At 38.7% G+C, this 9327-nt stretch overlaps 1 protein-coding gene across 1 annotated transcript; it reads right to left on the reverse strand.

Moving 5' to 3' along the window:
* Nucleotides 1-296: 296 nt before the first annotated feature.
* LOC105007909 (cytochrome c oxidase subunit NDUFA4) lies at nt 297-5516 on the reverse strand. Its single transcript, XM_010867015.4, has 4 exons — nt 5237-5516; nt 2330-2415; nt 1742-1802; nt 297-778 (listed from the first exon to the last, which is right to left on the reverse strand). The coding sequence occupies exons 1-4, from the start codon at nt 5279-5281 to the stop codon at nt 722-724; spliced, it is 249 nt and encodes an 82-aa protein (XP_010865317.1). The 5' UTR covers nt 5282-5516; the 3' UTR covers nt 297-721.
* Between the last annotated feature and the right edge of the window lie 3811 nt (nt 5517-9327).

Raw genomic sequence — 9327 nt, forward strand, 5'->3', positions numbered from 1 at the left:
GAAAGATGGTTGGTCTGTTCCTGGGCCGGGTCCTGAAAAAAGGACCTAAATAATATGACAACTGAAGGGTCACTGTGTTCACATCCTCTATACATTACTTTTCAGTTGGACCCATTAGCAAGGCCTTTAACACCATGATGCTCTCCAGCTAGGAGTTCTGCACTGTAGCTTGACCTCCCTTCATCTGCATGTTTGATGTGCACTGCCTGGGGGAGAGGGCTTGAAAAAAAACATTTCTGCTGTTGGCTGTAACATATCAAATTGTTTTGCATATACATACACAGACCATACATGTATACCATTGTAACAGCTTTGACTGATCTTTATTTGTTTTGGTTTCAAGGTAATGTGAAAAGACAGTTGTGCCATTTCAGGGGTGTGCATGAAGAAGATCAGATCACTTTTGGGGTTTTGTGTGTGAACAGAGTGCTCAGCTTTGTGAAGATATTTTGATATTTTACAAAAACTGTGCATGAGAAAGAGGTGCAGCACATTTTATACCATTTCAGGATTTTTTTCACTGGCGGTATCTATAATGAGACAGGTAGGCAATAGTAAGTTGTGCCCAAAAACACAGTTGTGCTATAATATTTGGTGCTATAAAGAGACAGCAGAGGGGACAGAAAGAAGACACGACAAGGCTCTAACTGCCCCCACCCTGCCACTAGGATGACAGGGGGTCCTGCCAAATATGGTGACCCTGGAGTTGCTTGAAGGACCTTTAGAAGTCAGGTCCCTCCTTCTTCAGAGCCTTGTAGTCTGTGTTGATGGCCACCAACTGCGAATGAACAGAATACATTTAAATGTGTTTTGCTTAAATTAAATTAATCCGCAAGCCATTAGGAAAGAAACACTGAGTGACTGTTTACCCACACACACATTTTAGTGTGGTCCACTGTTAAAAGATGTAATTAACTTCCTTGATCTCAAATAGCAACTCAGGACTGTTTGTTTTTTCATATTCATATACAATATGTGTCTGCGTGTAAAGGCTACAAAGTCTCCCAACCAACCGTGAAAGATGACATATTTTTTTCCCCCTTTCTATTTCTTGATTGGTTGACTGTCAATCCCTTAACTCCACCTCTCTTCTTCCTTCACTCCACTCCCTTCTCCTCTACCCCTCCCTCTCGCCTCCTCTTCACCCCTCCCCACAATCCTCCTCTCGTTTCTATTACTCTGGTAGACTACAGTGGAATGTGGATGTGAGACCTTTGTCTGCTTTTAGAGAATTAAACATGGCGTGTGTTGTGACCTTTCATCTGGCATGACTTTCACTACGTGTGGCTGCCATGCACACACATTCGCACGACATGCATACACAGACACACATATACTCGCACAAAAAGATGTAGCCTTGAAAAACCCACCCAAACACTTTGTTATAACAAACAACCAGACACTCCTGTGGGGTTTTATTTATTGTTTCTCTTGTTTATTATGATCATTATAATAACTAAGCATGACTAGGTAGGCAACTAGTCATGCAAAATCTATCTTGTTAGTTGATGAGAATAGATATGCTTCAATTTGTGATGAGAGTAAATTATTGAACAATGGCAGCTTCAATGTAAAGGTTGCTTTGGACATATAGGTTTTAAATTACAAAAATACAAACTATATGTATTGAATAGGGTGCAATACAATACAAAGAACAAGCATGCCATGCCTTAATTTGTAAACAGGCTTAATTTAAGACATGTTTTTGTGATACTCTGTGAAGAGGTTGGGGGATATTTACCTTGTACTGATAGTTAGGGCCGTATGTGTTCCAAGGCTCTGGGTTGTTGTTTTTGTTCCAGCTGGAGGGAATATAGGGGTGTGGGAAGGTAGGGAGGAATGGATATTAAAAGAGAGAGAAGGTGAGAGTGAGGACAGAGACAAATAGAATGAGAGAAACCAAGAGAAAGAGAGAGAGAGGTTTAGACCGACAGTTCTTGGCAGACTTCCTCTATTCATTACAGTAACAAAGTCTGGTTGTCACTGTTCTGCACAGTCAAACAAAGATGCTCTCTTTAGTCAAGACAAAGATGACCAAGCCAGGCCGTGACTGTTCACTCACTGTTCAGTTCTCCATAAAGGAGGACTGACTCCATTTTCGAACACAAAGACAGACAGGCTAATAGCCAGGCCAGTACAGACCAATAAAGTGATTTTACTACAACATGAAAACAGGACTGATCACAGATTATTGGTAAAATAATGATACTGTTTAAGAAAGTCTATGGCATATCAATCCAAAATGCAGGAATACAACTGGTAAACAAAATTCACAGGTAACATGAATCTCTGTTCAATCTTCATAGAAATTACTAATCAAGATATGTACCTGACATGGGGTCCCTTGGCCAGACGAATCAGGTAGCAGGAAGCCCCAGTCATCCCTACTATCAGAAAGAAGAACTGAGGGATGAGCTGAAGGAAGGAAAGAAGGAAGGAACCAGAAGAGGGAGGGACAAAAGAAGGATACATTGATATTAGAGCTGAGAGTCATTGGTGTGTATGTATTGTATGTGTTGTTTTCAATCTGCCATACAGTATCTCGCAAAAATAACACACACACACTTTCTGTGGTTGTTATTCCCTTCCCCTCCCTGTCCTCTTCCATATGTATGAGCCAAAGGGCCGTGTGAGGCGGTGAGCCTGTCAGCCTGGGTTGAGCAAGCAAGGACACTGCCAGGGTGGGAGAGAGATCACTGCATGGTTCCGTGTATTGTGCCAGCCTCTCTCAAACACACGCACACAGCTCCTCTCCTCCCTGCCTGCTTCTGCCTTGGCTGCCTGTCAGCATGAGTGACAGGATAAGACATGGCAGACATCCGGGACAGCAGGGTGACGACAACAGGAATTAAAATAGAAAATGCACATTAAGGAATAGATGTGATGTTAAAAACGGCCAATTAAATTGCCAAAGCAGGGGTGAGAGAAAGGGAGAGTCAGAGACTGAAAGAGCAAGAGAGAGAAGGATGGAGACTGAGAGAATAAGGGAAAGACCGAAAGAATCAGAGAAAAACACAGAGTTTTAGTCTGATTAAATTCACTGATTATATTGTGATCTGAAAATTATAATTAGACTACCAGATTTGTCCTTTTGTCCTTCTGTTTTGTATCAGAACATGACAGGTTACTTGTGGCCCCACCCAGCTGCTGGTGAAACATGTTGACTGAGAACATTTTCTCATTTAAAGCACCTATGGTTATCTATGGTAACTGCCTTGCTTGGGGACAACAGCAGTTCTCTTTCAGCTGTTCACTTCATTGCTAAACAAGGGGGTCATGCATAGGTGTGTAAATGATATGAGGACAAAAACATTCACCTTTTTTTAGGGCCATGCAGGTGTAAAACTAGCTGGGAGACCCACCTCCCAACCCAACTCATTCACTACTTTTAGAGTTGTAGTTATATACATTATTTAAGGACCTTACTGGTTGGTTCAAGGATTTGCTCTAACAACCTTCAGGTTACAGGTCACATGCTTTGACTGCTAGGCTACCTACCTTTTTGTTGTGAATTTGTATATTCTAATTCTACATTTTAGTAGGATTAAATTAATGTCCTAAAAGAAAGGGCCATAAACATATTAAATTGGTGATACATTTCTAAAATTAGGTCAATAATAAGACAGCATTTGGAAAGGGAGCCCAATTCAGAAGAAAGATATTTTGATATTTAACAAAAAATATATATATTTTACCAGATGGTCTTTCGACCATCAGATTACTTCTGAAATTATTAGATATGAAAACAATCTGTCAACAAATCAATTAGTGGATGATAATATCAGAGTTAAGCTATCTGTATAAACATAGCTTAAGAGACTCTGGGGCTAATTCTGTCAACAGTGCTGGGCTAAATCTGACTAAGACTCTTTCACCACAACAATGTGCCAGTACTGTAGCACTTTTTCCTGCAGTTGTAATGTTGATTAAAAAAAAAAAAGTTACGTTTGTCAATATACTTACAAAGGTCCTATAACTCAATCAAATGTCTCAGTACTATACCATAATATAATCCCAGCTAGTTAAATAGGAATCACAAATTAATGACCTGTTAATAGTGAAATGTTTCCCTGCCTACGTAAACGTGATGTGACTGACATGAGACAGAGCATACTTTTCCGTGAGCTTGGATCGATTTTGTTGTTGCAATTATATTTGTGGGCTGCCAAGTCAAGCCGCCAATCTAAAAATGTGGGTCACTCGCAGCTTGATCTTCTACTTTGTGGCAACACTATAAATAGAGAACTGCTTCTGAGTGTTCTTTTTCCTTATTTGCCATATTGTGACCCTTTTATTAAAATTCCTATCACTGTGTTGTCTTTGTATACAAATCACTGTGTTATCTATGCATACACAGTACAGTGACAAGGTTACAACACTATTTCACGTTCCACTGAAAAACAGTGCTACATGAACTATATCTTAATATGTTATGAAGGGTATTTAACAAATCATGTGCCACTTTGATGTGTGCAAAACCCTGCCTAGGCACCAGTCTGGATAACAGTTAGGCAATGGGAAGATTATGTGCATAATCCACCTCATGTTTTGAGGGAGTCAACAACATGCTATTAGGATCCATGATGACTAACTGACTGGCTTTTACAGAAAAGAGAGAAATAGTGAGAGAACAAAAGAGATAGAAATGTGATTGAGCAAGTGATAAAAGAGAGTAACAGTTAGAGAGTGAGCAAGAAAGGGGGAAAAGAGCATGTGAGAGAGCAAGGGAGCAAGAACATAACAGTTCTGCCCTACTTTGACATTCATAGTGATTATGAAATCATTAGCAGTGTCTGGATTACTTCATTCCCTATTCCACTATTCATGGGCTGTGATTTAGATACACATTCAATTAGATTTCAGATTTTGATTCTACTTATTCAATTTAAACTGAGTGTGCAGTGACTATACAAAAAAATGCACAGGGCAGAGTTCTCATAAAACACAAAGGAATGGTGACAATTCAAAAGGGAGCTTGTTTAAACCTGTGACCACAGGTTTCTCAGTTGAAGTACACACACAAGGACCAGACCACAAAAATAAGTTATTATTATTAGCTACAGTATGTTGTAAAAAGGTTACTAATGTACAGTCCTTCAATTCACCTGTCAAACTGACTTAACTCCATGGGGAAACTGGTTCCCACTTCATTTCCACCCCGATTTTGTCGTACAGTATTTAAACGTGTGCTACAAATGTATCCTGACTTGAAGGGGTACAAATCAAATCAACTTACCCCTGGATGCTTCTTAGCGTGCGTAATCATTGTCCTAATCGGCATGTTTACCACAGAGCCCAGAAGACTTATACACCAAAATCTAATAAAACCAAAATAGCCCTAAAGATGTAAAATACTACCTACAATGTATGCTACTGTGTCCATGTGAAAACAGCCATCTTATGGAAAATATAAGTACAGTTGTGTTTGTTCAGAAAGTGCGAGAGTGCAGGACAGAGAGTGTGAGGACCTGTTGCAGCCCTCCCTGCTCCCTAGAGGCAGGTTGGGATTTAGAGGCACAGGCTGGGAGGGGGTGGGGTGAGGTAGAATGAGGGAGTTAGCTAAACCCATTAAATCACAAGCCAGCCAGACCTGGTTTCAAATAGTATTTGCAAATGTTTTAGCATTAGCTTTAGGCTAATGCTTGCACTGACTATCTGACACAATAGGATACTTTTATTTTGGGTGAATTAAATCAGGGAAGTTCAGTCAAGCACAGCTAAAGTATTTGAAATGTGAAAGGACTTCAAATATTATTTGATACCATGTGTTATTACAGCCCGTTTCTATTGAAATTCTAGACTTTAAATGTACTTAACGCCGATAACAGCAATGCAAACATAGAATATGTAACAAATACACTTTTCATTTTGATGTTGATGTTGAGACTGGTGTTTTGCAGGTACTATTTAATGAAGCTGCTGTTGAGGTTCTGTGAGGCATCTGTTTCTCAAACCAGACATTCTAATATATTTGTCCTCTTGCTAACATGACGCAGCCTCCCATTCCTCTTTCTATTTTCATTAGAGCCAGTTAGCGTTTTTCGGTGAAGGGAGTAGTACACAGCTCAAATCTCAAGTATGTTTCAAGTTCCACAGCTCAGATTAAGTCATCACAATTCCCTCATTTTTGGTTTCAAGTCGATGGTTAAGATAAATTGTGTTATATGATGGAGATGATCAAACCTTTTTATGTCATTGAAATCTTGTATTAGCTTATAGGAAACTAATAATATGTAGTGGGTTGCCTTTATGTATTTTTCAAATCATGTTTTAATAGTCATGTGAAGCCTAAGGATGTTAAAAATAAAATAAAATGCTCTCCACGATTTTGAGAATATTACCAGAAATGCTTACTAGCTAAAGAAATGAGGAAGTGCCATGAAAATCTAATTGGCAAGAGAAAATGGAGAAAAAATTATTGAATAACCATCTACAAGTAACAGGAACCAAGTCAAAGTCGAATTGCAAGTGTTTTCTCAGTTTACAGGGTCAACTCTAAAATTGCATAATACAAACTTGATTCCAAGTCATGTGACTTGAGTGCCATATGTTTTTTATGATCATCCAGCCAGCAAATTAAAACTTTTTTTTTAACTTTAAATACACATGAGTGCCTGGAGTGGAATTTTTTACAATACCCAGTATACATCTTTCTTTGCTTTAAGGTTTGTGACTGCTTTAATTTGAATTCATATTTGTGGGTTACTGACTATAAATATACCTGGAACAATTAGGATTTAATGTGTTTTCATTTCAGACTGAAAGGCAACATAATGTGAACATTTTGATAGAGGGTGGTGACTTTCTATACCCACTGTATTTACAGTTGGTATATAATTGGACACCAGAAATAATTGGACACCACAACAGTGGTGGATGATCATGGGATCCTTGTCATGGTAAAGAAAAACCCCTTCACAACATCCAACCAAGTGAAGAACACTCTCCAGGAGGTAGACACATTATCCAAGTCTACCATAAAGAGAAGACTTCACAAGGGCAAATACAGAGGGTTCACCACAAGATGCAAACCATTCATAAGCCTCAAGAATAGAAAGGGCAGATTAGACTGCCAAAAAATATCTAAAAAAGCCCAGTTCTGGAACAGAATTCTTTGGACAGATGGAACTAATATCAACCTGTACCAGAAAGATGGGAAGAAAAAAGGATGGAGAAGGTTTGGAACAACTCATGATCCGAAGCATACCACATCATCTGTAAAACAGTAGAAGCAGTGTGATGGCATGGGCATGCACGGCTTCCAATGGCACTGGGTCACTAGTGTTTATTGATGATGTGACAGAAGACAAAAGTAGCTGAATGAATTCGGAACTGTATAATGATATATTGTCTGCTCAGATTCAGCCAAATTCAGCAAAGTTGATTGGACGGTGCTTCACTTTACAGATGGACAATGACCCAATACATACTGCCAAAGCAACCCAAATTCAGCAAAGTTGATTGAATGGCACTTCACATGCATTTCATTCACTGAAGACAAAACTTAAAGCAGAAAGACCCACAAACAAACAACAATTGAAAAAGACAGCTGCAGTAAAGGCCTGGCAAAGCATCACAAAAGAGGAAACCCAGCGCTTGGTGATGTTTATGTGTTCCAGATTTCAACCTGTCATGGCCTGCAAAGGATTCTCGAAAAAGCATTAGAAATGAACATTTTATTTAATTTGTCCAATTACATTTGAGCTCCTGAAATAAGTGGAATGTGTATGAAAATGGTTGCAATTCCTAAACATTTCATATTTTTGTTCAACCCCTTGAATTAATGCTGAAAGTCTGCAATTCAGTTGCATCTTGGTTGTTTAAAAATTATGAAAATTGTGTCAGTGTCCATATATTTAAGTACCTAACTGTACAATATACAATACCATTCAAAAGTTCGGACATACTCAGTCAACGATTTTCTTTATTTTTACTATTTTCCACATTGTATATAAATATGTTTATATTTTAGATTCTTCAAAGTAGCCTTCATTGCCTTGAATACAACATTGCATGCTCTTGGCATTCTCGCAACCAGCTTCATTAGGAAGTCACCAGGAATGCTTGGCACCAACTACACCGGGTGGTCCAGCTGTGGCCATGAAGTCGGCTTTGTTTCTTTTGTAGTTGGCAAATAAGGAAACTGAAGAATTTGTTGGATGAAATGGGGTCTGTAAAGGGCATTTATTGTTTGATGTAATATTCTACTGACAGATGACTGAGACATAAGTAGTTTGTGCATTTTCCCTGTGTAGTAGTGTAGAGTTGTCACAAACTTGATCTCAAGTGTTATTGGTTTGTTTCTGTTTGTTGGTGAAGTGACTGCATCCAGGCGCGCAGATGGCACTAGGGACGGGGGGGATATGACCCCCCCCAGATTCATAGAGACCTGATCCGTCCCCGGCCCTCACTATCGCTACGAAAGGCTAAAGAAATCGGTAAAACAGGACTAACCAGTGTTTACACTCACTCTCTGTGTATGTGTGCTACGACTCCTGAGTGACGCATCGCCGGGGTCCTGGTAGGTGCCTCAATCGTGCCTGTAGGAGCAGTAATCGGTTACCATAGTGATCATATACCATCTATGACTGAGCTGAGTCTGTGATTTTCTGATCTGAATCAACTGTATAAATGCCACATAAAGGCAATGAAGAGACAAAAAACAATCACCTTGTTTTTTCAAAAACCAAACAATGTAAGTATCCTATGCCTGTTGACTTTCCCAGATGTGGCAGATTAGATTTGTTAAGGGGAATAGCTAGTCTGACAATAATGGCAAGGAGGCTTTTGCACTTAGCAAACACAGCAAAATGTGGAGACCATAACTATGCATTTACGTGAGTGGACAGAGGCAAATAATGAATGAACACAAAAAGAATGGTTGGATAAACCAAACAATTTATCGTCGTCAGGAAATAATGTTTAATCTTATCATTTAACCCATTGCACTGTATAAATTGACTGAAGTATGTTCACTGTCGTGTAAGTCACTATAAAAATAATTATAACAACTAAATTTGTCTGGTGCAAACAAATAAAGGCCTACATAAACTTTTGACATCCTCTTATAGCAGGAAATCATGTTTTTTTTTTTATTGTACGGAGAAACGGAGGATATAGATTCCTAAATTAAATTAAATATGATGAAAAACATTTCTTAATATGTCATACATCATTTGAAAGATATTTCTAATCTATAAATTGCAACAAACTTGTAATTAACACTTACATTTAAAATTTTGAGTTATTCTTAGACATTTGAAATAGTAGTTTTAGCCATTAATTCTCAGGAATATGTTGTATTTCACATTTTCACAATTCTACAGA

The sequence above is a fragment of the Esox lucius genome, chromosome 17, assembly GCF_011004845.1.
Source record: "Esox lucius isolate fEsoLuc1 chromosome 17, fEsoLuc1.pri, whole genome shotgun sequence".
Lineage (NCBI taxonomy): Eukaryota > Metazoa > Chordata > Actinopteri > Esociformes > Esocidae > Esox > Esox lucius.

What these genes read in the sequence shown, in the direction of transcription:
- LOC105007909 (XM_010867015.4), bottom strand. Translation starts at nt 5,281, where the DNA reads ATGCCGATTAGGACAATGATTACGCACGCTAAGAAGCATCCAGGG. An exon ending in ACGCTAAGAAGCATCCAGGG is followed by an intron (nt 2,416 to 5,236) that starts GTAAGTTGATTT and finishes TCCTTCCTTCAG; the next exon opens with CTCATCCCTCAGTTCTTCTT. An exon ending in GCCAAGGGACCCCATGTCAG is followed by an intron (nt 1,803 to 2,329) that starts GTACATATCTTG and finishes TATTCCCTCCAG; the next exon opens with CTGGAACAAAAACAACAACC.